Here is a 27,672-nt window from a genome sequence, read left to right on the forward strand (position 1 = left end):
AGTCCTCAGCTTAAACCTCTCCAACGCATCATCAGTGATCTACAACCCATCCTGGACAATGATCCCTCACTTTCACAGACCTTGGGAGGCAGGCCAGTCCTCGCCCACAGACAACCTGCCAACCTTAAGCATATTCTCACCAGCAACCACGCATCGCACCATAACAACTCTAACTCAGGAACCAACCCATGCAACAAACCTCGATGCCAACTCTGCCCACATATCTACACCAGCAACACCATCACTGGACCTAACCAGATCAGCTACAACATCACCGGCTCATTCACCTGCACATCCACCAATGTTATATATGCCATCATATGCCAGCAATGCCCCTCTGCTATGTACATTGGCCAAACTGGACAGTCACTACGCAAGAGGATAAATGGACACAAGTCAGATATCAGGAATGGCAATATACAAAAACCTGTAGGAGAACACTTCAACCTCCCTGGCCACACAATAGCAGATGTTAAGGTAGCCATCTTACAGCAAAAAAACTTCAGGACCAGACTCCAAAGAGAAACTGCTGAGCTTCAGTTCATCTGCAAATTTGACACCATCAGATCAGGATTAAACAAAGACTGTGAATGGCTATCCAACTGCAGAAACAGTTTCTCCTCCCTTGGTGTTCACACCTCAACTGCTAGCAGAGCACCTCACCCTCCCTGACTGAACTAACCTCGTTATCTCCACACTGATATATACCTGCCTCTGGAGATTTCCATTACTTGCATCTGAAGAAGTGAGGTTCTGACCCACGAAAGCTTATGCTCCCAGTACTTCTGTGAGGCCTAGTCTTCACTTACCGGCTGGTCCGGAGGCACGCCATCGATGTTCTGGGATCGATCCCGGAAGTGCTCACAATCGACGCCGGTACTCCAGCTCGCCGAGAGGAGTACGCGGCGTCGACGGGGGGAGACTTCCGGCCGCGTCTGGACCGCGGTAAGTCCGGAGTAAGGTACTTCGAATTCAGCTACGTTATTAACGTAGCTGAATTTGCGTACCTTAGTCCGAAGTCCGGACTAAGTGTAGACCAGCCCTAAGTCTCAAAGGTGCCACAGGACCCTCTGTTGCTTTTTACAGATTCAGACTAACACGGCTACCCCTCTGATACCAGCTATGGATGTTCTCATTCCCCTTGGCCCCATTTCTAATCTTTTTGAGTCCCAATAAGCTCTCCATTCTTCCCAATGATGTCTTGTGGCAGCAAGTTCCACAAGTTAATTTGGCATTTTGTTAAAAAAAAAATCTCTCTCTTATCTAAAGGAGAACACAGATGTGCAAGAAAAAGGCCGTGTGTGTGTATAAAGTGTTTGCTTGTTTTTCATTGCCTAGCTATATTTTGTTTTAAAAATCAATAATGACTTAGAAAAAGAGAAAATTGCTGTTTGATTTCTTTAAAATCTATTTGTACATTTGAGAAAGTATAAACCAACGAAGGGGACACATGTCTCAGTTTCACACCATTCAGTGACCTTCCTCCTAGCCCCACTGGTACACACATATCATGTTCATGTTAGAGTGCAAGACTGAAAAGGAAAATATTTCTCTGACTAACTCTGTGGTTGATGACACTCTGCTCCTGTCAATGTGGCAAATGGAGTCTACCACAGCATACTCATCTGTACTTCCAGAGAAATTACTCCTGCCTGTCAGTCAAGGAATGGAAGAGAGATGAAACCCATTTCCATGATGAATAAATCAGAGGTAATTAAGGTCAGGATGTCTTCAGTGTGTGCTGGGACAGAACTTCATTTAATGTTATTACATTCCTGCTGAAATCATGACCAGGGTCGTTTACCTTTCTCTTCCCTCCCCTTGCTCCCCCCACCAGCCATTCAGCTTTACAGATATTTATTACTTTACATTTTGACAGAAGTTTTTCTTCTTTGGAGCGGGGTAACTTAAAGGGAAGCAAAGTCTTAAATCCAAAAGAGCAGTAGCGCCTGTTACAAACGGAAGACAGATTTTAGTACTATAAATGGAAAACCTGTTGTAAAAGGAGTGTGAAATTCATGGGTGTCCAAACTGCTTGGCCTGCAAGAAGCCCAACAAGGGACTCTATTGATGGTTGTGTCTGAAACAATGAAAACCTGAAAGGACGTACCTGACAACAATTTTTAGAAACAGAAGCAGTGTCCACAGCTGGAGTTGCTCTGCATTTGAATGACTGACCCTTCCACTACTTATCTGTTACAATTGGGCAAACACATCCTAGGTATTCCAAGCGAGGCTGAAGACTCCATTTTCCTGTCAGCTCTTTGCCACATTGAAAACTAGAATAATGAGTAAAGAGACATAAGATAACACAGCAGGAGCTAGCGTTTTTGACTGAGGGCTTTGCCAGGCACAAACTGGGGTGGTGGGGGGAGTCTTCCTCTCCAAACCAACTGATGGTCTCAGAGCAAACCTGACAGCTTTCCTCTAGTAATGGAAATCCGCAAGATTTTCTTCTGAGACTCCCAGCCACACATGCTTTTACAAACTGTAGCCTCCCAGAGTCCTCATTTCACCACACCATTTTCTGAAACACTTGCATACCAGGGGGGAAAATGTAGGGGCTGGCAAAAAGAATTGATTATTCAGCACTAATAATAAAGTTTAAAATACCCTGGGGCTTCACTGCACCTTTTAATGAGCTGCTGACATGACATGAAAGACTCTGGCTATTGAAAAATAGTTCTGCTTGTGTTGTGTATTACATATCTTCTGTATTTCATCTCTATGGACATAACTCATGACGACATCAACATGAGAACAGGATTTCTCTCAACAGTTCATTTTCTCCAGCTGCTTTTGCTCCACTCTACTCACATTCCTCCATCTGCAAGAGCACAACTTGTTGCTCTGGAAAGGATCATGCCCGACAGAGGAGTAGGATTTCACTTTTGGAATGAGGAGGTGAACACAGAAGTTTTGTGGATAAGGGAGGGATATGAAAATATATTGTATACAATGCAAGCAGAACTGCTTGCAGAGAGGCCCGTTTTTCATTCCTCCATGAGGTGTCAGCAGCTCTTTAACAGATTATTCTCCCACTTGCAGCTGTCAGAAGCGTTAACCTTGTTGTTTGAGATCAGCTTGCTGGGCAGGCTCAGAGACCATTCAGTTCACACTTTTCAGAGTAACAGCCGTGTTAGTCTGTATCCGCAAAAAGAAGAACAGGAGTACTTGTGGCACCTTAGAGACTAACAAATTTATTAGAGCATAAGCTTTCGTGGACTACAGCCCACTTCTTCGGATGCATATAGAATGGAACATATAATGAGGAGATATATATACACACATACAGAGAGCATAAACAGGTGGGAGTTGTCTTACCAACTCTGAGAGGCCAATTAATTAAGAGAGAAAAAAAAAAAAACTTTTGAAGTGATAATCAAGCTAGCCGAGTACAGACAGTGTGATAAGAAGTGTGAGAGTACTTACAAGGGGAGATAGAGTCAACTGTTTGTAATGGCTCAGCCATTCCCAGTCCTTATTCAAACCGGAGTTGATTGTGTCTAGTTTGCATATCAATTTACAGAGCTGTCAAAACCAAGGAAGCCCCGCTACAGCCATAGGGCCATGCACCAGAGCGGTCTACCTCCATAGCCTTTCAGAGTGGTGGTGGTCGGGGGAGGCAGGCAGCTGCAGCTATGCTCTCTCCCATCAGGGCACATTGAGTACCTTCAGTTCCCACCTGAGACATAGCAGTTGAGGGCACTCAGCTCCTTGCAAGATCAAATCTATTATAATTCACAACTCTGGACAGAATTATTTGTGTATTTGAAACCTTGCATGTGGTGTTTGAACGCAGCCTAGAGGACGTATTTGGCTTTAAGTTGCTCTGTGGGGCCCACTGAACTGGCTCAGTGTTCTTTTGTGATGAGTGTGGGACCTAATTACAGTGGGTGATGTGAAAATGTAACTTAAGGCCACAACTGTTTGTTTCCATGCCAATGAATTAATACCGTGCATTCAACAGTCCCTCATTCTTCAGACATTGTCTTATACACACAACTCCCACTCACTTCTCACACACACCCCATTTAATTATGTTCCACATATGGGTGATAATTTTGGAATGAGCTGTACACCCAGAACCCTGACGAGAGAGAGAGAGAAGGAGAAAAAGGAAGAAAGGAGAGCAGAATCTGAAATTAAGAAAGGATGGAGAACTGGGGAAAAAATCCCTTTACCACCTTTTCAAATTTTATCTTTGAAATGAATTAATTATGACATGGAAAAAAGACAGTCTGAATGTCTTGGAATTTAAACTCAGGGAAGCAGCAAATGTAAGCTCAATGATATAAAAAAATTGCCAATCTATTATTCTAATCATAACTGTCATCACAGATTTAAGCACAGTTTAATACTCTGATTAATGTCTACTTTGGCCCTCTGCAGCCCTCTGCAGGGCTGTCTGCAGTAAGAGCATAGCAAACGAAAATTAAAAAGAGGTAGAAGAATGGAAAATTCCCATTACTGGATAGCTTTCCCATCAGAGAGCTCACTGTGAACACCGCACTCACAGGAAATGTCTGTATCTGTTCCTTAGAACACTAACCCACACAGCACCAAATGGAATTAGTGTGAAGCATTCTACATGGACAACGCAGTCAGAACCTGCCTTTTACAGTCCCCGATTTTGTCAAGAGCATCTTGTCTACATAGACCATGTAAAGCAAATATTCCCAGCTATCATTTCTTAATTAGACCAATGAACTGGAAAGTTACAGATGTTAGCTACGGAGATGGACAAAAAGGAGAATATCCTGAGTCTGGGTTGTTCAGACTGTCCCTCCACTCCCCGAGCACATTTTCTTAATGTTTTTCCCAATCTAGATTTAAATATTAAATTGTATAGAACACATGACCATGCTGGGAAATGTCTTGAAATCACACAGAAGGTGGCTGGACTTGGTCCAACGGGAACAAATTACAAAGCCAAGGTCAATCATTTGAGAAAGCTTTGACATCAGATATGGAGTATACCAACTTGGGTTGTGACAAGAAGCGTTTTCCAGCTGATTTTAACTACTGTGGACGCTGCAAAGCTGTTCAGATATTTAAGGAAATAAGCATGGACCCCGCAGCCTTGTTCCTCATTACAAAGGCTATGTCTACACTGCAATATAAGCCTGGGCTCAGATTCAGGCTCGAGCCCAACCCCCACTTCCATCTACACCCAATTCTGCCTGACTCTGGCCAGCAAGTCCTCCGGGCCCAGGATCTCCTGTGGGGAGAGGGTAGGAGGTTCAAGCTCAAGTCACATAAGGACATGGGTGAAAACTCCATTCTTTTGAAGTGTGGACACAGTTTGGGCCCAGGTCCCCCACTCTCAAGTCCTGGAAGTCCTCTAACACTATCCCATAATCCCCTGGGTCGGTGTTCCTTCTCCTTTCTATTCCAGGACTCCTAGGAAGTGAAAGTTGCCCCCCTGGTACAAGTACAGCTGCTCGGCATTTAACCCTTCCATTTTTATTATTCTGCTGAGCTGCAAGCAGACTGAACTTCCTCCTGCATTTGTGATGGCCACTGACAAGAAGTCTTTGTCCAAGTGCGCTGCTAATAGATCACAGGAGCACAGAGATATTTTGGTTAATCACAGAGTGAGCAAAGAATACAGCTTCAGCAAGAGTTCCAGGAGTGACTGTGCATACCAAGAAATAGCAAAGAAGCTGGAAGTGTTGGGGATTCACAGGACTGGTGACCAGTGCAAGGAGTGGATTAAGCAGCTCAAGAAAGGAGGGTTGAGAACCACATCTCTGGGAACTCCCTGTTATGTCTCTTTTACAAGCAGTTTGACCAGGTGCTGATAACATGCTGAGCACTGAGCTACCGGTGCTTCACAACAGTCTGGTCAGCCACAATGTGACCTTCTGACCCCAGAATCCAACGTAGGATCAGAGGGAAGCTGGCAAGTGCCAGATTCGGGCTGCCAAAGTGACGTGTGCTCACGCTGGTCCCCACTGAGGCTTTGCCACTGGAGCAGCTGCAACACATCCAGAGTCCCTACTCGGAAGAGCCTTTTGCTGCCCCCTTGGTGGAGCAGCCCACACGCAGAACTGGCAGCAGAAACACAAGAGGCAGAAGTAGCCCCAGAGCCTGGTAAGTTTCTGGCTCCATGTTTGTTAATATAGAAATGGGAGGGATTTCCGGTTCATAACCCAATACAAAATGAATTACAAACTGCAGGCAGTAGCGTGTATCCTTTAATAGTAGATTGCCTTCATGTCATCCCAACCACATCAAATTCAAAATGGATACCAGGAAGCACAAACAGTGAAACATGCATTTACAATTAAAGTTTTACTAGAAACTTGAAAATTCTTAAAGATGTGCCAGGGTGTTAAAAGTCTGAACCTTATGTTGCCTTCCCTTTTAACACACCATGGCATACAAATCAGCCATGCCACAGCATGGAGAGGTTACTTGTAGTCTGCAGGTGATGAAATCCATGTCCAAAGTACAGCTGGGGGCTTGGCTGCATGAAGTACACAAGTGTGCTGGGAATTGAGAATAGATATTATCATGTGTATTTGCACATAGTCCACAGGATGCCTTCAGAGCAGGCTGCATTGGGAGCCACAGGGAGGCAGTAATCCATGTGGATGCTAACATAGCATTTTGTTGATCCCCCAATGAATCTTGACTCAATTGTGGGCGCTGATAGCCACAAACTGTTCCCATACTAGAAACTGCAGATAGGCAGTCAAATTTCAGGGAAGAGTGCATCTTCTGGGCCACCTCTGTAGGTCACCAGCCTGCTCTACTTGTACATGTGCTGCTCAGAGTTTTAAACCCTCTGTGGCATACACAGCTGACTTGCCACCAGTAGGTTGAAGTAAAATGTCCCTTTACTATTCAGAAACCCCCTGAACTGTTATGTCCTCCAGAACATGGAATGTCTGGAAAGGACAAAGACAGCTTAGGCAGTAAGGCACCCCTCTCACTCCCCGCAAGGCAGTCTGCAATTTTTAAAATGAAAAGCAATTGTAAATTTTAAATTTACCATTGTTTGTGCACTCTTTTCACTGTGATTAACTTAGTTGTGTCCACGGACTGTCTGAGAACTGAAGTGTTCCTCTCACACTCAATTGAAGCTCGGTTTTACAAAGTATCATGTTTTTTGGCCTTGAGATTACACAAGGCACTTTTGTCTGCAGATGCCCTGAACCTGTTTTAATACTGAGACAATAATGCACTCCTTGATGTCTGCTTTTAGGTCCTTCAACCTTTGCTGGTCCCTCCACCTCTGCAGCATGGGCACACTCCAGCACGTCCCTGGGATTCAGAACTGTCACGGACCAGTCCAAGAGGAAGTGTTTCTATGATGAATTTATGGTGGACATTCTGGACAGAATGGAGAAGATTTTGTGGAAAGGCACAGACAGGCTACAGAGTGACAGGACAGAATTGCAATGTGCAAGGAGAGGCATGCAGCACAGTTTATGGAGCAGGAACAAGAAAGAATATGGCTGAGGGAAGAAGATAGAGCACAGCATAAAGACCTGTTTGAGAGGCTGCTTGTACTTCTGGCTGCAAGAGTACAGGCTCCTACTGTACCCACACCATGTCCTGAGTCCCCTCCACAGTACCATGTACGGCAGACCAGGAATACTGTGGAAAATTCCATAGTTGGCTGGCCCATGCAACAGTAGCCGGCAGTACAAATGTACCATCTGCAGGCCTTCACCCTGTGAAAAGGTGCCAAGTGCATTCTAAACATGCAAGAAAGGAAAAGGAGAACAGGGGCCCAGGGAATATGAAACATTAGGGTTTTCATTTCTTGATACTGGTCAACAGTGTTTGCGCTGTTAAATGTTCAGTTTATACACTATTTCATTAATGGTTTTGGTGTTGGTTTATTACTGGTGTTTTGGTGTGCTAATGGCAGCTGGCTTGCCTGGCAATGGTTTAATATATTTTATGTACAATAATACATCCATGTTAAAAAAAAATAAAGGCTTTTATTTGATTAAGAAACTATTACCATCACTGCATCACATCATGTAATGCATATTTCAAATAATAAACAAACACATAAGGGACTACTAAAGTTGTACCCAATTTCTCAGTACATTTATTTACATCAATCCATAGTTCTTGTCACATGCCCCCCTCCCCATTTCATAAGCAGTTGTGTTACCAATAAGTACAATGTACATCAATCCTCACCCCCAGTTCATAAGCCATCCTCTCATCCATAACTAAAATACTTAACTACCCCCCCCCACACTTCACTGCATGATGTGACAGTACCTCATTTACTGTAATCATTCTACATAACATTCATAAACATACTAGTCTCCCTCTTCTATTGGCCCATGCATGGGTGCCTCCTGCTCCAGGTATGATAGGTTCACTTTCTGGTTGAGTGTACCAATTCAGCAATCCATTACTGTCATAGGTCCATTCAGGGGAAAAATGGCTCACCTTTGGCTTCACAATGACAGTGAGCAAACCACAATAACATGGACAGCATTGATGACACTTGAATCCAAAAACCGGTATGTAAACAGCACCAATGGGATTTCAGTCCACCAAAAACACATTCAACCACCATTCTATACCTGTTGAGAGTGTTATTAAACTTTCTTTCATCAGGTTCTCTGAGATCAGGACATGGTTTCATAAACCAAGGCAAAAGTTGTAACTGAAAGGCTGGTTGTTGGTGTTTCTAACCTCACAACATATTTCAGTAACACATATAGTAATATTCACATTCAATGATAGTACATACAGTCCAAACAGGATATTAATGTTCAATAAATGAAGGCATACTTTGTATAAAGGCATACTTTGTACAAAAATATCATAATCATATCTCCATGGCAAATATGAGGTTCCATGGTGCTACTTTGAGGTACAGAGTGTCTCAGGTATCCTTTGCAGTTTATGTATATGTCCTTGAGGAGGGCAAACTATGGGCATGAGTCCCACCAATGGCCCCGGCGCACTTTGGAAACCCCATTCTCTCAAAGCCAGCAATTACTTCAGAGATATCATTTATGCTCAGCAACTTTAGGTAAATCACACACCTGACTGCCTCAGAAACCTCTGCCACACTTTATGGACAGTTGCCTTTCAATGCCAAACTGATTAGCAACTGGTGCAGTCTGCAGTAGCCAGCTTTCAGACGGTGATAGCAACCTGCTTCTGGACCAGTGTGGCTACCCTCATACATGCATCATGATGCTGGAGAGTCAGAGAAAGCAGCTTACAAAGCTCCAAAAATGTAGCTTTTTTCATGCGGAAGTTCTGAACCCACTGCTGGTCATGACAGGTCTGCACGTGCTAGTCACCCTGCTCCAGAACCGCCGGTGTACACAGGAGGCATCAGCGCCTATACTGAGAGTCATGAGCGGCATCAGCCAGTTCGAGTCTTCCACATGGGTATCGTTGGGGAGGGTGCTAGGAAGCTTAGGATATGGCAGTTTGACTCAGGTGGCATCTTAAACACTAATAGATTTATTTGGGCATAAGCTTTCGTGGGTAAAGCACCCACTTCTTCAGGTGCATGGAGTGAAAATTACAGATACAAGCATAAATATACTGACACATGAAGAGAAGGGAGTTACCTTACAAGTGGAGAACCATTGTTGACAAGGCCAATTCAGTCCAGGGTGGATGTGGTCCACTCCCAATAATTGATGAAGAGATGTCAATACCAAGTATCTGTATTTTTCACTCCATGCATCTGAAGCAGGGCCGGCTCCAGGCACCAGCCGACCAAGCACATGCTTGGGGCGGCACCTGGTAAGGGGCGGCCAATCTTGGGGTGGCGGGGTTTTTTTGTTTTTTGGGGGTTGGGGGGTTGTTTTTGTTTTGGCGGCTGGGGGTGTGTGGGAGATTCGGCAGCGGCGCTCCGGGGAGGTGGGGGGTGCTCCGCGGGGGGCTGGGGGGTTCGGCAGTGCAGCACTCCGTGGGGGGCTGGGGGGGGTTCGGCGGTGCGGCGCTCCGCGCAGGGTTGGGTGGCAGCACAGTGCTGAGGGGGTGTGTTATGGCGGCGCTATAGAGGGCGGCACTCTTTTTTTGCTTGGGGCGGCAAAAAAGTTAGAGCCGGCCCTGATCTGAAGAAGTGGGTTTTTTACCCATGAAAGCTTGTGCCCAAATAAATCTGAGTCTTTAAGATGCCACCGGACTCCTCGTTGTTTTGGTGGATACAGACTAACACGGCTACTCCTCTGATACTTGACTCAGGTCTGCGTCCTGCTTTGTGGACACTGGAGTCTGGGTCTGGGGCCCAGGCCAGAAATTCTTAACTGAAGGTCACCGAAAAATGTGGACAATCTAGCCCTGGGCTTACAAACCCAGGATTCACAGATTTGAATCCCACTAACCCAGTGCTTACATTGCGGTGCAGACATACCCAAAGAGATAAACGTATGACATTTTTAAATAAACCCTGCTCATACAGCCTCTGTTCCATATTCTGGTCTCAGTTCACAATGATATGGAGCAAAGAAATCTGAGGAAATTAAGTGTAGCTGAATTTGACTTATCACCACATTCTCAATTACCATCCCAAGTGATGAGGCTTCTATTATTCTCTTATGATGATGTACCACAGCCCAATCGATCTCATAGGCAAGACATATTCACTGATATATAGCCATTTCCCTTTTTTAATCACATCCCATTATACCCTATGTATGCCCCTAAATAAATTATTCTCCATGGAAAACATAAGATGTTTTTCAAATCTGAAAAATTATTACAGAGACGACTCCACTGTAAGACCACGTGAGGTCCACAAGGTTGATAGCTCTGGATCAAGACACTTACAAGCTTCACCGCTAAAGTGCTCTGAATTTTTTCTTATTTGTTATTTAAAGTAAAACACCCACCAAGGTGTTAAATGCAAAAACCTGCAATATTGTAACATAACATCAGGCTATAAAAACGCACAGTACAAGCAGCACAGCCAACGATGGTGTTAAATTGGAACCTTACTTTGCATTTCCCAGTGTCCTGATATTAACAGTGTGGTCTTAACATTTAGTCAGTACAGGGTGGGATTTTTTTGGCATTTAATATAATTAAGTAGGTGGTTCCTTACACATTCTATTCAACTGTAGTCCCATATCCCTCTACATACCAACGGTTGGCCTAACCAAATATAATTATTTAGACAATAAGACATAATGATGGTGTGTTTGGAGCCAAGAAATGCAGGAACTCTCTGGAAGATAAATGCATATCAGGAAGAAACAAGAAAATAGTAGCATTGGTGTTTAACCTTAGCATGGGTCAATTTAATTTTTTATGATAAAGTTCAGTTGTCAGAAAAATGAAACTAGTAGTAGTCAATATGAGCACTTGCTTCTCTCTAGTAGGTTCTTGATAGATACTAACTAGCTATTTTAGTGACAGGTTTACACAGACATTATAAACTGCTCATCAGTTGCCCATCCTTTGGAGAGACCACACTTATATGGATTACCTCACAAGCTGCAGGTCACACACTGATGCTGGAAAGTAATGACAATTCTAAATGATCAAGTTCTTCTTCCACTTGTAAGCTAATTTCCAACCTGCTGCAATATTGACTTAAGAATCCCAGATCCTGGCCCTTGTTATAGGCCAGGAGTGTCTGGTGTGACCATTTTAATCTTTAAATTTCATATTAAAATCAGTTTATACAGGGCAAGAAAACTATTCTCGCTTTGTTTGCTTTTTGCAGACTCTACAGAGGACGCAGACTTTAATTCAGTGCCAAGCAAAATACAAAAATATAAACCACCAAAAAATGTTGTGACAGGAGACAGATAATCACCATGTTGTGTTTCAGATTTCAGGTAATGACGACTGCAATATTAAGTATGCTAGTGACAGTAAGTACACACCCCAGTAGGCAGAGGGGAATATTAAAAACTCAGCATTAGCTAACTTGTCTCTTAGCAAACAGAGACAGGCAGGCAAAGTGTGGGAAATGGAGTGGATAGGAGATGACAATTCCAAAACGTTAGGTCAGAGAAGCCCACTAATATGCTTTTAGAGCATCCTCCACACATCATTAGAAAAACATCTTATTCCTATCAGTAGTCAGAGATTCAGAGAAAGTAGAGATCGATAAAAGCTTTATTACATCGCCATCTAGTTGCTAGTGCAAGGTTGCACCCTACATTACATTTTCTAACGCATTGTAGAATTTGTTTTTAAATGTCTCAAGCAACGTTGCTTCCATCTCTTTCTTTGGGAGACTATTCCACAATTCGTGAAATGTTACGCTACGAGGGTAAGATCTAACATTTAACTATTTTTTACAAAAATTCTATTGTTTTGTAAGCGTATTTAACAGTGTGAAAACCAAATGACTTTTCATTACCATTTTTCTCAGTGTTCTTTTGGCCTGCTGCTATATTACCTTGGACATGATTTTGTTAGAATTCTACAAGGTAAGCAGAGGTCAGGTCAGTATTGGAGACCACCAATAAAAACCCAGAGTACTGCAAAAAGTGCTGCAGATGACTCAGAAGGTCGTGCACTGCCCTCCAACTCTATACCAAACCTACATGCCATGCTGGTGTCAAGGAGCACCAAAGTGGCAGAGGTGTCTTCTTTTAGATAATGCAATAGCGTAGGGAAGAGAGAAAGCCAAGAGGCCCTGGCCACTTGTAGTCACTAACACTTATTTGGCATTTAAAGAAAAACAAACAAAAGCAAGGGTAATATTAATCCTAGTGCCCAAGATAAATACTAGATCAAGTGATTAAATTCTGCTTCCATAAAATTAGAATAGGAAAAATAAACTGTTGAGGTGTGTTATTGCTGCAGCCGTTAAACAGTTGTGCTCATTTGTACCAGATGTGGCTGCATCTAAAGAAGTGGATGAAGTGAACTTTGTGCATTTCCATTTGCAAAAAATCTTTGTGATGAAAACAATACATATTGCCCTTCCCATACCTTTCACACCTGGGTATCTAAAATTAGGCAACTAAATCCATATTTGGGCATCTAAATAAAAGCCATTTGATTTCTCACAGATGGATAAGTGCCCACAAATTCCATTGAAGTCAATGGGAGCAACAGGTGCTTAGCTTGATTTTCGGACATTGAGCATCTGCTGCTTCTATTAACTGCAGCAGAACTTATTAGTGCTTAGCACATGCGAGAAATCAAGTTACATTTATTTTGGTGCCGAACTTGAAAATTCTGTGTGTGCAAATATCTGTTATTCGTGATATACATCCCATCCACACATTCAGATTTTACACATTTTAAAGTACAAAACATAGACTGTCACTTTAATTATGGAATAAGATTTGGTCCCATGCCATACGAAACAGACATGACCGGAGGTACTTTTTTTTTTTTTTTTTTTTTTTTTTTTTAAATAGACTCATTCCCAGAGCCATTTACTAATAACTAGAAAGATTTATTTTCTGTCTAAAGAAGAGAACCTCTGACAGAAGTTCCTACTGGCTCTTCCACTTGAAATTCCTTTACATTTCGATGATGCATATTTCCCATAAATACGGTACAAAGGCAAACCATGAGTATACATGTAGAATGGGCAGAGTATGAACACCTTCAGGGGAAAACTAGACATGGTGTGGGCTGGAGAGAGAGTTGCTGAGCAGCCAAAGTAACATCTCATTACACCATCTGAGACCAGGAGAAGTAGAAGCAAGAGTAGGGCTGAGAGAGAAAATGAAGCCAAAAATTTAAACAACATTCATGCTGTTTCTAGGAGAGAGTGTAATATGGCTGCTGAACTGGAAGTTCATGCTGTCAATGATAAGTCTATTACTGCAATAACACCAAGCGGGCACAACACCAAGAATCTAAAAACAATCTGAAATTAAAAATACCAAAAAGGAGCTCATCAAGAAGTGTAGTGAAATAAAGCATGCGAAAGTACAGCTGACCGTTGGGGAACTGGGAAACATAAAAGAATATCTTGGCTGCCTTTAAAATAAAAGGAAGCGGGATAGGAGGTGCATAGGCTAGATCAGGGGTCGGCAACCTTTCAGAAGTGGTGTGCCGAGTCTTCATTTATTCACTCTAATTTAAGGTTTTGCGTGCCAGTAATACATTTTAACGTTTTTAGAAGGTCTTTTTCTATAAGTCTATAACATATAACTAAACTATTGTTGTATGTACAGTAAATAAGGTTTTTTAAATATTTAAGAAGCTTCATTTAAAATTAAATTAACATGCAGAGCTCCCCGGACCGGTGGCCAGGACCTGGGCAGTGTGAGTGCCACTGAAAATCAGCTCACGTGCCACCTTCGGCACACGTGCCATAGGTTGCTACCCCTGGGCTAGATTGATGTTAAAATGTTTTACAAGCCTGGCAAAAAATGTTAAGGCAGACCCCATGTGGAGGGTGGGGCTGATGCTCTAGGTCAGTTCTCTCTGCAGACACACGAACTATTTTGGAGAACAGCAGAGAAATCAGCGAAGTCTGTTGGGGGTGCGGGGGGGGGGGAAGAGGGAGGAAGTACTGAAGCCAAAGATAAATAAGAATTGTTGTTATTCTCGTTTTACGTGGGGGGGGGAATTGATTTTCAGAGAAGGGAAGTAACTTGTCCAAAACCACACAGTAAGTCACTGGTATAACCAGGAACAGATTACAGGTCTCCCAATTCTCAGCCCTTTATCTTAACCACAAGATCATTCTTTCTCCCCCTTGGGGCTTCATGGACGTAACTTAGGGCAAAAGGTTTTCCACTAGCCATAAACACAAAAAAAGCAGAAGCTGTAGCCAACAACCAAGCAGTTGGTTTAAGATCTACTGTGCAAAAAAGATGCCATTGTCAGAGATTTAGTTGGACAGAACCTTGGAAAGCATAATTGACTGATGGCAGCCCAGCACGGCTTTACAAAAGATGTGGTTTTGCTTAACTGACTTGCCAGAGCATGACTGAAAACAGTTATGTAGCAGACTAACTGAAGGCAGTGGATGAAACACTCAGTCTCACAAGGCATTTTAATAAGGTTTAATTCTTTAGATTAGCTAAACAAAGATTATGGTTCAGGTCTTAATATAGATCACTTGAAGGGAAACTGGGAGCTGGTACAAATAGGAACTTCTTTAGAGGGAATCATCATCACAACCATTTGGATACCCCAGGGGTCACCTTTAGGGACTTTTTTATACCATGCTTTAAAAGTAAGACAAAAAACTTGCAGGTAGCAGGACTGAGACTCTAGTGTGGCTTATATTTGGAGCACTCCTGGTATGGGATTTAAAGCTATGACCATTTGGTCTCCTGGTAAAAGTTCGTCTCCAGGGCAGACACTGCAGTGCTGGGGGTAAAAAGAGGAGAAAAGCCCATACAGTTAATTTGTCTCGGTGACTGCAAATAGAGAGACTGGCTAGAGCAATATTCTAGATGCACAAGAGTCCCTGGATTGAAATGCATAAAGCAGTGGTCAGAACCTAACAGAAGTTACCTATATAGCCAAAATATTTAGGTCTAAAGTTGAAACTGAACATGTGGCTGGCCCTTTCAGAGCTCTCTGATCCTCAAGGTAATACCCAGAGTCCACTGTTTCCAGAAAAAACATGGCCTAGCCCATCAAAATTTATGCACATATACCCAAAGACAGTAATCTGTGAGCAATGCCAATACGTGCTGTAAAACTCAGCTGTGAAAGTGCCCCTGTTGATCCATATACCAACAAACAAGAGAGAGTTCGGTCCTGCTGCAAGGGCATAGGAAACACCCTGATGCTTAGATACACTTGGCTACCACATGTACTGCAAGTGAGATAAAATATCACATCTTAATCCCCACATCTTTATTCTACAATAAAAGTCAGTAGCTGTCAAATACACATCCATGGAATGGATGATAGTTTTAAATCTGGTCCTAGAGTCTAATATCAGCTATTTATATCCTGCTGCAATAAACACTACTGCACATTGGTGTAGCACTTTTCTCCTGAAGGATCCCTCACGCACCATACCATGTGCCCCTGTGGTAAATAGGCTCAAATACATTTTGGTGCTGGGGTACACATGGAACTAATGAAATGCAGCTACTTTTTAGGTAGTGGCAGCAAGCAAACAGTGCTCAGCATATTGCAGCACAGTAGGTGCGGGTAAGTTTTGAGAAAGTCCCTGCTGACACACCTTGTTCAACAGTAAGTCTTCCAGGATCTATGACAGGAGTGGCCAAACTTACTGACCCGCCAAGCCACATACAATAATCTTCAGAAGTTCAAGAGTCACAAGACGCACAACCTGCCCTGCGGAGCAGTGCCTGCTGGGGCTCGGAGCTTCTGCCCCGACACCCCCTTAAAGGGCTAAAGCCATTAAACTTCCTTCGCTGCAGTGCAGAAGCCTCTAGTCCAACCACCTCACCTCAGGGCAGAAGCCCCCAGTCCCACCACTCTACCGTAGGGCGGATGCACCGATCTCCCCCTGCCCAGTCTGGTAGGGAGACAGTTGGGGAGGAGGTGCGTGGGGGGCTCAGCAAGCCGCACTTTAACTGTAAAAGAGCTGCATGCGACTCACAAGCCACAGTTTGGCCAGCCCTGATCTATGATAACCATGCAGAGCTGATGGGACCTAGTTTTTAGAAGTTCTCATTCAAAAGAACCCTCCTAAAATGAACTAAATAGAATTCAGTGTGTCTGCCTTAGAAGAGATGAAGTTGTCTGCCTGGAATGGAACTTATGATGCAGAGAAACACAGATAGTTCAGATACTAGACTCACTCAGGGCTGGCTCCAGGGTTTTGGCCGCCCCAAGCAGCCAAACAAACAAACAAAACAAAAACAAAAGCCGCGATCGTGATCTGCAGTGGCAATTCGGCGGGAGGTCCTTCGCTCCGAGCAGGAGTGAGGGACTGTCCGCCAAATTGCCGCCAAACAGCTGGACATGCCGCCGCTCTCCGAAGTGGCCGCCCCAAGCACCTGCTTGGTAAGCTGGTGCCTGGAGCCGGCCCTGCTCACACTTTAGGGCCATCTCCTCCAAACAGTTTGGTAATAAGAACTTTAGTGTTTACTACTTACAAAGATCTCAAACCTCCATCAGAAGAGAACAATTGGTTTATAAACTTCCAACGGGGGAGCCAAAGGGGCTCCTCCTACTACTGTCATAACCAATAATGCAGCCTTGCAGTCAGAGAGGACCCACCAGTATTAAGGTTAAAACATGCTATATCTAATTTATAGCTTTATGTTCCCACAGTTTAACATGCCACAACAGACAGCCCAGAAGTAGGACAGGTCACCAGGTGACCAGAGCAAAACAGGGGGCTGCCTTTAAAACAAACTTATTACACTCCAGAATTTGCTGACCTTCATTGCTAGGTTCTGTCAAGTCCTCTGAACTGCTGTATACTGGATTTAGCGCACCATCAGGGTGAGAAGCACTTCATACAATGCAAGTTACCATCATTAACCCTTTACTAAAGGCCCTTATAACATAGGATATGGACCAGATCAAAGAGTAAGGAGATGAAAAAAAAAGGAGGTAGCATGAAGTCAAAAGGTAAAAGACTGCTAGGCATACTAGCGCCAATCCCCTAAAATTGAGGGGGCTGATAAAACCACCCATGTAGTATCACAGAGCAGTTTGTAGGACTAAATACTTTATCTCACCCCCATCCAAGGAAGCGAGCAAGGTATCTAAAACGTCTGACACATCACAGATTTCGTGCACCAGAACCTATAAGAACATTTTCTCCAAAGCAGCCCCTGGGAGAAACAGGACTGGACAGATTTGGCAACTGCTGCATTATTAAGCATGCAGCGCCCTCATGTGTCTACACAAGGAATTCTCAACAAAAACCTTAAAATTGGTGTCTGGTGAGAACGTTTGCTCTTTGCCTTTTGGCAGGTTTAATTTTGCAAGAGTAATAAACTTTGATATCATACTAGGGGCCTGACCTTAATCCAGTCCTTTGCTATCCTTAACAAGACACTCTTACATCATTCTCCATTTGAACTCAAGTAAAAAGGGTGTATTGATATAGTCAGTAGTAGGGTCATCTTTCATCACAAGCTAAAATATATTACAGTCACCTACAACAGTTGGATTCAGAGCAGAGTGCACAAGTAAAACAGAAGTTAACAATAGCATTATCAAAAAATATGAAATATTAATAGTACATACTGGAGCTTGGTTAAGGATAGAACCCCCCCTTACCAATTTCTAACCTAGGCCTGGTCTAAACTAGGAACTTACATTGGTATATCTACATCTCTCATTGGTGTAAAAAATCCACACCTCTGAGAGATGCAGCTATACCGATCTCATCCCCGGTGTCAACAGCGCTAGGTAAATGGAAGAATTCTTCTGTCAACCTAGCTACCACCTCTTGGATGGGTGGATTACCTATAGCAACGGGAGAAGCCTTCCTGTCGGCATATGTAGTGTTAAGTTTGAACATACCCCTAGACAATTACCTTAGCTGGCGTATCCAAAATTTCTTCCTTATGTGATTTATTTGCAACTATACACTATAGGAATATTTTAATGCCTCAAATGTTATCAGGCTGACAGAGGGACATTAGAAAGCAGAGCAACACTATATTACTCATCACACTTATGTAAGCTTATCCAAGATAAAAGTAGTTTTAATGTCACCATTTGAAATTAAGCTTTTCCCTACTCATGTTGCACTTGTGAAACTCATATGCATGAGAAAAGGTGCTTTGTCGCTAGACAGCTCTGTTCTAGTCACTGAGGGTACTGGAAAGACAAGAGAGTAAAACCAAATGAGTTAAAGAACTGCATTTGCAGAGGAGTGCGCTACAGTATTATTCAGAAACACAATACAACCCCTGTAGGGCCAGCTTTTGATTTTACTTTATCTTTACATATAGTACAGTACCTTCCAATTCCCCTCCCTCCAGGATGAGATTAAATGCACTTCACAGTCTGGAAACTGAAGTCAATATGATGCAACTTAGTGAAATATTGGACTGAGCCAAAAGAGCAAACACTCTGGAAAGCCTGCCGTCCCTTGTGTTCATTATAAGAAGGCGAACAGACACTGTGTCCAATTCATAGATGCCAGGAAACAAGAGAGCAGCACAGTTACAACATAATTTACTGTATTTTTTGCAAAGCATTTGATTTAACTGGGAAAATGTTATCAAGAGGAACAGGCAGCAATAAAAGAATGACTGCAAGGAGATGGTGCTTAATTGCATCTTCTATTAAAACAACTTCAAAGATCTATTCTTATTGTATGCCATTTTTGTAATGGCTCTTGTAGCTAAGCTCTTTTGCCATCTCCCAGAATCTCTGTAATAAGTGTAGCAGGTGTATATTGTTAGAACCACAGCCTGTGAATGAACAGAGCTTGCTTAATTTCACCAACATACAGGACCACCTGTAACCCCAGCACAATCCTATGGTTTATTTTATGGCAGTTTTTCCACCTCTCCTTTGCTTCCCAGAGGACAGCACAGAAGAGGATAGATATTCAGCATCCTGAGAATCCATCCCTCTCGTTTTGCTACATTTAATTGCACTTTACAAATCAAAAGTAGGCTTGGAGCTCAGTATTTAAGACAAGGGACGTATCTACTGCCCTTATTGTTTACCTGTTGAGTATTTCACCTGTCACATCATCCCCAATACATTTCTGTCCTACTATCAGCAATGATGGAAAGAGCTGGAGAACATGTGCTTATCCTAGACTGCTCAACAGTGCACTCAAGATGAAATATAGCTGCCAGCATTACACGTTTTTCTATCACCCTTCAACCTAGCTGGATGACAGGCAAATGCAAAAATGCACGGGGCCCCGTGGAGTGTCCTCTTTTTTTATTTTTTAAATATGGTAACCCTACTGTATTCTCTTGCAAATTTCTTGACCAAACATTTTATCACAAGCCTTACATTAATTGCTTCAGGAGAATGAAGCCACTGGTCAAAGGCCAGGTATGGTGAAAGCTGCAAAATGTATTCCCTGTATTGTAGGGTTACCATATGTCCGGTTTTTCCCGGACATGTCCGGCTTTTCGGCAATCAAACCCCCGTCCGGGGGGAATTGCCAAAAAGCCGAAAATGTCCGGGAAAAATACGGACAGGCACTTCCTCTCCCGCGGCTGCTCTGCTCCTCCCCTGACTCAGACTTCGGCTCTGTTTAAGAGTCAAGCTACCCGAGCCAGGGCTACCGGCTTCGGGCAGCCCCCTTGCCTCCAGACCCTGTGCCCCCGGCTGGGCACTTCCCTTCCTGGGCTCCAGCTGCTCTGCTCCGGCGGCGCAGGGTCCGGAGGCACGGGGGCTGCCCGAAGCCGGTAGCGCTGGCTCGGGCAGCTCGGCTCTTAAACAGAGCCGAAGAGTCAGGGGAGGAGCAGAGCAGCCGGAGCCCGGAGCCCGGGAGGGGAAGTGCCCAGCCTGGGGCGCAGGGTCCGGAGGCAAGGGGGCTGCCCGAAGCCCAAGCGCTACCGGCTTCATGGTTTGCCGGGCATCCTCCAGACCCTGCGCCCCCGGCTGGGCGCTTCCCCTCCTGGGCTCCAGCTGTGCTGGGGAAGCACCGGCCAGGGACACAGGGTCTGGAGGCTGCCCGGCAAACCGTGAAGCCGGTAGCGCTTGGGCAGCCCTTTTCGCCTGGCTGGGAGGGAGGAGGGGGAGTTAGGGCGGGGACTTTGGGGAATGGGTGGGGAATGGGCGGAGTTGGGGCGGGGCCGGGGCCCCGTGGAGTGTCCTCTTTTTTTATTTTTTAAATATGGTAACCCTACTGTATTGTAACATTGATGTGAAAAGATGACATCCTATGTTTCACCATTTGAGGATTATTCAGTCTTTAAATTCACTTTAATCCTGACTCAGAGCAGTAACTGAGATCCTTGTGTGGTGGTTGCGTCCTGGCTTAACCTTATTACAGACAGAGATGAGACCATTACATTTCCCTCACTTAGGTTCAAAACACTGTCCCAAAGACTAACAGACCAGACAGACAGGCCTCTGTTAACCCACCAATAATTCTAAAGCTCCAGAGAGCTTGCAGATTCGAGGCAAAAAAGAATTTGAACAAAACAAGCATTCAGGTGCCTTTTGGTGACCATTCAGATGTTACAGCCATCACAAGAAATCATTGACTGCATTTCTATTTCACAGAAACACCATCATATCTGACAGTTTGATGGCCTCACAGCTGGCAACACACCAGGATCCCCACTGGTTCCACAAAGAAGTAATATTGTGGCCAAAGGAACAGCAATCCTCATATATTATGTAGTTAAAAATCCATTTAGTCATCAACTTAAATACAGTATGAGAATTCACAGCCCTTCCACCTGGTCCCAGTACCTTGAAAGTTTAAGGTAGCAGTAGGAAGAGGACCTGGAGAAGTCAGCGTTGCACCTACCTCCATATTACAATCTACTGGTAAAGAACCAGCAGAGCATGCAAGGCAGGAGAACCAGTGCTTGGCACTCAACAAGGAAGCTACAGCAGGAATGCTGAGCAAGAGGTGACAGAGCTATTCCACCCAGTACAAATCTCCTTTGAGACTGTGACTGTCACTGCGTCGCCTACACAAAAGATGGGCTCTTCCCTTTAAGAAAAGTAATTAGAAGTACAAAATAAAAGGGTTTATGTTCCCATTGACATCTGACAGGCTAGAGATCCTCCATTTTAATAGTAAATTGTTAATAAGAGCTCAGCGCTTTCTGGGTTAAGCCTTCCAGAGAGATTATGAATAACTGTATTTTTAAAAAGTCACTGAATTGAAGACAAGTAAAAGCTAGAGATGAATCATATGTGCTGCAGTGTTCGCAGCTTCTATTCAAAGGAAAGCAGCACCTATTTTGCTCAGCACAGCATTGGAAACATTCAGACAGTGAGAAGAGATTTGTTCCCTGTATAATCCAGGCCACATAATTGGAAATGAGGTTTTTAATTAAAATTGGCATTTCTGATCCTCCTGCTGACTGACAGCCTCTTCCTCAGACTGCTAAACCAGTTTCCAAGAAATGGCAAAAAGAAAAAAAAAAAAAAAATCTAGCAAACCTATAAAACCTGGATTTGATTATTCTGCACTGGGGATGGTTCATATAACAGGGTACTGCAGAGAGAGGCAAGGAGAGACAGCAGATAACCTACTAAGGAAGTTTTCCCCATGATTACAGTAAATCACAAATAAGACAAGATAGGAACTAGTTTTCTTTGGTCCACAAGCAGGACAATTTTAAATCAGAAGCCTTATTTTCAGAGGGTATGTCTAAACTGGAGCTGAAAGTTGTAACTGTCACATTGAGCAGATAAGCCCATGCTAGCTCTGATTGAGCCAGTGCAAGAAAGATAGAAGTGTAACCACAATAGAGCAAGCGGCAGGAGGGCCTACCCACTCTGAGTACGTATCTACAATCCTGTCTGAAAATGTCCTCATAGTCGCAGAGGTGTGAGTGACAGGAGGTCTAGCTGCCCAAGTATAATCCCGTCTGAAACCATAGGTACATGCTCAGGGCTGCTAGCCCCTCCCACTTCTTGCGCTGTTATGGCTACATTTCTATTTTTAGCACACAGCTCAGAGTAGTGTGTGTATGTCTACTTGAGCTGGAAATTGCACCTTCCAGCTCCACTGCAGACATCCTCATGTAGAAACTGGACTTTTTGGGTAACAGTACACAGGGCCAGCTCCAGGGTTTTGGCTGTCCCAAGTAGCCAAACAAACAAGCCGCGATCGCGATCTGCGGCGGCAATTCTGCGGGAGGTCCTTCGCTCCGAGCAGGAGTGAGGGACCATCCACCGAATTGCCGCCGAACAGCTGGACATGCCGCCCCTCTCCGAAGTGGCCGCCTCAAGCACCTGCTTGGTAAGCTGGTGCCTGGAGCCGGCCCTGACAGTACATGTGCTTCAACATGTGCAGCTTTCTTTGAATAGAAGCTCCTGCCGAGGCGCCAAACTCAGCTGTCAGCATTAGCAAAGGTTCTTACCCGCCCTTCAAGACAGAAAGGCCCTGTGTCAGGAAAGCTGTATTGGCCAATGAGGAATAATCTCCCAATCGGTTACAAGGAGCTCCTCCTAGTGGTGGTACTGTACCTTCAGGAGGCTCCTCCCGCAGATGAGGGGGCAGTTCTTCACTGGTTGTCTCAGCTTCATCTTCCACCATCTGCGTTTCCAAGCTGGGACCCTATAGGAAAGAACAGCAAGGAGGAGTTAATTTTAGAAGATCCACCACAAGAAGGATTGAGGATTGGAAAATATGCTTTATAGTGAAAGGCTCAAGGGGCTCAATCTATTTAGCTTAACAAAGAGGAGGGAGAGATGTAACGTTTTATTTACCCCAGTTTACATTACGGTGAAACTCAGCCGGAGAAGTTAAGTGAAGTGAGTTGATCACAGTATAGAAGTACTATATGGAGAGAAGAAATTTGATTAGGAGCTCTTCAGTCTAGTAGACAAACTTATACCAAGATCCAACCACTGGAAGTTGAAGCTAGACAACTTAGACTAGAAATAAGGTGCAGACTTTTAATCGGGACGGTAATTAGCCATTGGAACAATTTACCAAGCGCTGTAGTCGATTCACCATCACTGGAAATTTTTAAAATCAAGATTGGATTTCTTTCTAAATGATATGTCCTAGTTCAAATGGAAATTATTTAAGTCCTATGGCCTTTTATATAGGAGGTCTCAGACTCATAGACTTTAAGGTCAGAAGGGACCATTGTAATCGTCTAGTCTGAACTCCTGCTCAATTGCAGGCCACAGAACCTCACCCACTCCTGAAACAGACCCCCTGACCTCTGGCTGAGTTACTGAAGTCCTTAAACCATGCTTTAAAGACTTCACATTACACCATTTAAACCATTTACACTAGTTTAAACTTGCAAGTGACCTGTGCCCCATGCTGCAGAGGAAGGCAAAAAAACCCAGGGTCTCTATCAATTTGATCTGGGGGGAAATTTCCTTCCTGACCCCAAATATGGCGATCAGTTGGACCCTGAGCATGCAGGCAAGACCCACCAGGCAGATACCTGGGAAAGAATTATCTGTAGTAACTCAGAGCTCTCCCCATTTAATGTCAGACTAGATTATGACAATGGTCCCTCCTGGCTTTATAATCTAAAAATGAAAAAGGCATAAAGGAGGCCAAGGGGCATGAAGTATTTTCAAGGCAAGGCTGAGTGGGCTAGTTTAAAGTCTAGTAGCCCAGTGGACTATCAAAAGCTAATTTTGATTACCCACCCCAAGCTATACATGTACATAGTATACAAAACTGATTCTCAAGCACAATAGCATTTTACCAGATTCTTTTCCATAGCACTCAATTTAATACCAGTAGTCCAGGGGACCTTTCTAATCCCTATGATTGATATATTCATAACCTCACATCAGTATGCCCCAGGCTACTAGATTTATCATGGGCCCTGGTGACAGTCACTTATAGTTAAGGTTGAAGAACAGTTTCCATAACTGCTCTCACTTTTCACACATGCAACTTAAAAAGAAAAAAAAAAATCACTTTTGGATAAGAGATTTCCAATGATTTACGTGTGCCTAAAAGCTTTTTTGGTTGAAGGTCAAAAAAAAAAACAAAAAACCAAAGCCTCTTCATCCCTTTTTATATTATGAGAAAGTGAACAAAATACAGAATACAGACTTCCCTTTCAAAAAATTCTAACTACATGATTTTCTTTTATTTTTGGCACAATCCTACACTAAAAACAAGTGAAATCTGAAGTTTAGTGTGGACAAGAGTCTCATTAGGGAGCTGGGCTTTTGCTCGCTTTGAAAATAACTGGGTTTGATTTAACAAGAGATTTGATTTTTTTTTAATCAAACATATGAACATATGCGGCTGGAAATTTACAGTGGCTCACTTAAACATAGGGGTGCTGCTAACATGCTTACATTTATGTCCAATGAGCAGTGGATTCTTTTTCAATTAGAAAATTCAATCCTAGAAAGTGTTACTGTGTTGCATGATCTTTTCCATCTTCCAGCTTATTGAGTTTAAGACTAACCCTGCAGTGTTGCACATTCTGTACGCTCCCACACACAATTTACAACAGATGTGCACTATTTTCTACTCCCATTCTTCTTGTTGAACAGGTAGCTTAAATACTCAGCTACTTAGCCACTGATTTAACATGACAGACAGGAAAAGAAAATTGCATATTACTACATCACAAAGGGTCTGTTATTAAAACAGACAAGGTATGCTACTCTATCATATTAACACTGTGTTTGCAACCTTGACTTCTGCCTATTGTGACTTGTACAATTTTTACTTGTAGCATTAATGTTGAGTTAATACATTCCCTCACGCAATTTGCTGTAATTAGTAACAGCACTTACATAGCACCTTACATCTTCAAGTGAAGGCACTGTATAAACATTAAATAATCACACCTCACAAGAACCGTGCCAGGGACAGAGGTAAAGCTTTATTTACCCCAGCTTACATTAGGGTTAAACTGAGCCAGAGAAGTTGCACTAGGCTGTCACAGCCAAGATTAATGCCGAGGAGTTCTTGGCTGTTAGGCCTGTTCCCTGATAGTCCCTTTTGTTCACCTCAGGGATCTGGGATAGATTTTGAGAAAGGTAGAAATTCTGGACTCTGGCAGTAGCTGAGTATACAATATTTAATATGAGGTTTTAGAAGACTCCCATACTATATTACCCCCCTGCAATCTTTAAATATCTTGCTCCAAATCCATCTCCCCCCCCACCCCATTTATGCCTTAAGACAGTGGTCTCCAAAGTGGGGTGCGCAACAGGATCCTTCAGGGTGTGCGGCAGGAGGAGCAGCGCCGCTTTTTTTCCCCTCCCTCGGCAGTTTGGCCGGGAGACCGAGCGGCTTTTTTTTTTTTTTGCTTCAACAGTTCAGCTGTGAGCAGGGGGTGCGTGCTCAAGAATTTTTTTACTGATTGGGTGAGTGATCAACAAAGTTTGGAGACCACTGCCTTAAGGAGAAGAAAGAGCACTGGACCACACACCGCCACTGGCAAAACTGAAACATTATTTGTTTATATAAGATTGCGTCTATCTGGAGCTCTAGATGCAAGTGCAGACAATTGACAAAGACACCCACAGAAATCTAGTAGGACCAACATTTGTATTACGAACGTCTCAGAATAGCAAAACTAAAATGTTCTCCCTGCATCACCTCTGCATCCCTTCCCCATGAGAATGCCTGGAATAAACAGATGAGCTTTTAAAATATGCTCTGAAGGTTAACAGTTTCCACCAGCCCCTGATTACCGAAGTCCTCTATCCTCCACCGAGTCATGCTTAATACTCCTTTCCTCTCTCTCCTTCATTCATAGGAATTTTTGCGCTGTATTTCATGCTACCCCTTAGGCGGTAGCAACCTACACAAGCCTGTTCACCAAGCTACCTCTCTTGCCTCATTCAAATCCCTCCCCAAAATGCAAGAGCATCTACAAAAGAGTAGAAAGGTTAAAAAAAAAAAGTTAACTGAATGATGGAAGGGGAGGGAAGAGAGGGTCTCTAAAACAGGCAAATCTCAATCATGTAGAACTTTGCAGATTAAGGCAAACAACTGGAATGGCATCCATAAGTGAAATGCAAGCCAGTGCAGTACTCTAAATACAATTGTAATATGCCTAACTAGATAGCTATAAAGGGCAATAAGGTATAAATGTAATAAATACTTTATTTTTTTCACCTGTAGATGTATTTTCTTAATGGGTTTAATTCCCTGTGAATCAAAAGTATTTTCATGAAAATATCTTCATAGATTAGTGGGTACTGTTGGGGGTGAAATTAGAGCAGCTGTATATTTCAGTGGGTCCAAGAAAGAGAATAATTGGCATCAGCTAATTTGATGATGACTTAGTTTGGAAGATAAAGGGATTTTCTTAAGCATTTGATATCTTCAGTTCAAAATTGTGCATATTCTACAATGTCAAGCACAAGTTATTTAGTGCCAGATGACCCATTTTGATTTACAAACCAAATCAGCAAATCTAACAACCCCACATTCTCACTCCTTAGTGGACCTTTCCATGAGCAACCCCTTATTAATTATTATTATTATTATGAAATAACAGTTCAACAGATGAGAAATATGCTTAATATAAAAATATTAAACCTACTTGCCAAAAACACAGACTTTATAGAGGAGCTTCAACACCATCTGCCCCTCTGTCAGAGAACATGAGTGAAAAATCACTACACTCAAATTTAGTTGTAAGAGACACCACCACCAGTGTCCAAGCCAGAGATTCTTCACTGCTTGCAGCTGCTTTGCACCTTTTGTCTTTTACATATGTACACAGAGAGTGAAAAATCCTACCAGATGACAGCATTTTACATTCACTTCGCACAAGTATATGTGATGATGCAAACTATGGCATGGAGAATCAGGTTCTCTCCATTAAGAAGCTAGTTAGATTACAGCAGGCTGCAAATATATGCTATTTATCCCAATGGCAATTCTGGTCTGTATTAGATGCAAGCCTACTCTAGTCCTGAGCCATGTGTTCTAGAAGGAAAAAGACAGAACCAGCTATGATCATGGCAGAGGCCAGTAGAGATGTTCTTGTATCATGCTGGCCTGCCAGCACAAACCATGGACAAGACTGAAATATTTCAGAGTAACAGCCGTGTTAGTCTGTATCCGCAAAAAGAAGAACAGGAGTACTTGTGGCACCTTACAGACTAACTAATTTATTAGAGCATAAGCTTTCGTGGACTACAGCCCACTTCTTTGGATGCATACGAAGAAGTGGGCTGTAGTCCACGAAAGCTTATGCTCTAATAAATTTGTTAGTCTCTAAGGTGCCACAAGTA

General features: G+C 43.2%; 1 protein-coding gene across 1 annotated transcript in view; it reads right to left on the bottom strand.

Moving 5' to 3' along the window:
* The window catches only part of LOC117876953 (transmembrane protein 263-like), a 374,169-nt gene that overhangs the window by 307,642 nt on the left and 38,855 nt on the right, over positions 1–27,672 (bottom strand). The window contains exon 2 of the mRNA XM_034769576.1: positions 22,951–23,041. Coding sequence (XP_034625467.1) covers positions 22,951–23,041 — 91 coding nt within the window. The remainder of the gene's footprint in view (positions 1–22,950; positions 23,042–27,672) is intronic.

This window comes from Trachemys scripta, chromosome 4 (assembly GCF_013100865.1).
Source record: "Trachemys scripta elegans isolate TJP31775 chromosome 4, CAS_Tse_1.0, whole genome shotgun sequence".
Taxonomy (NCBI): Eukaryota; Metazoa; Chordata; order Testudines; family Emydidae; genus Trachemys; species Trachemys scripta.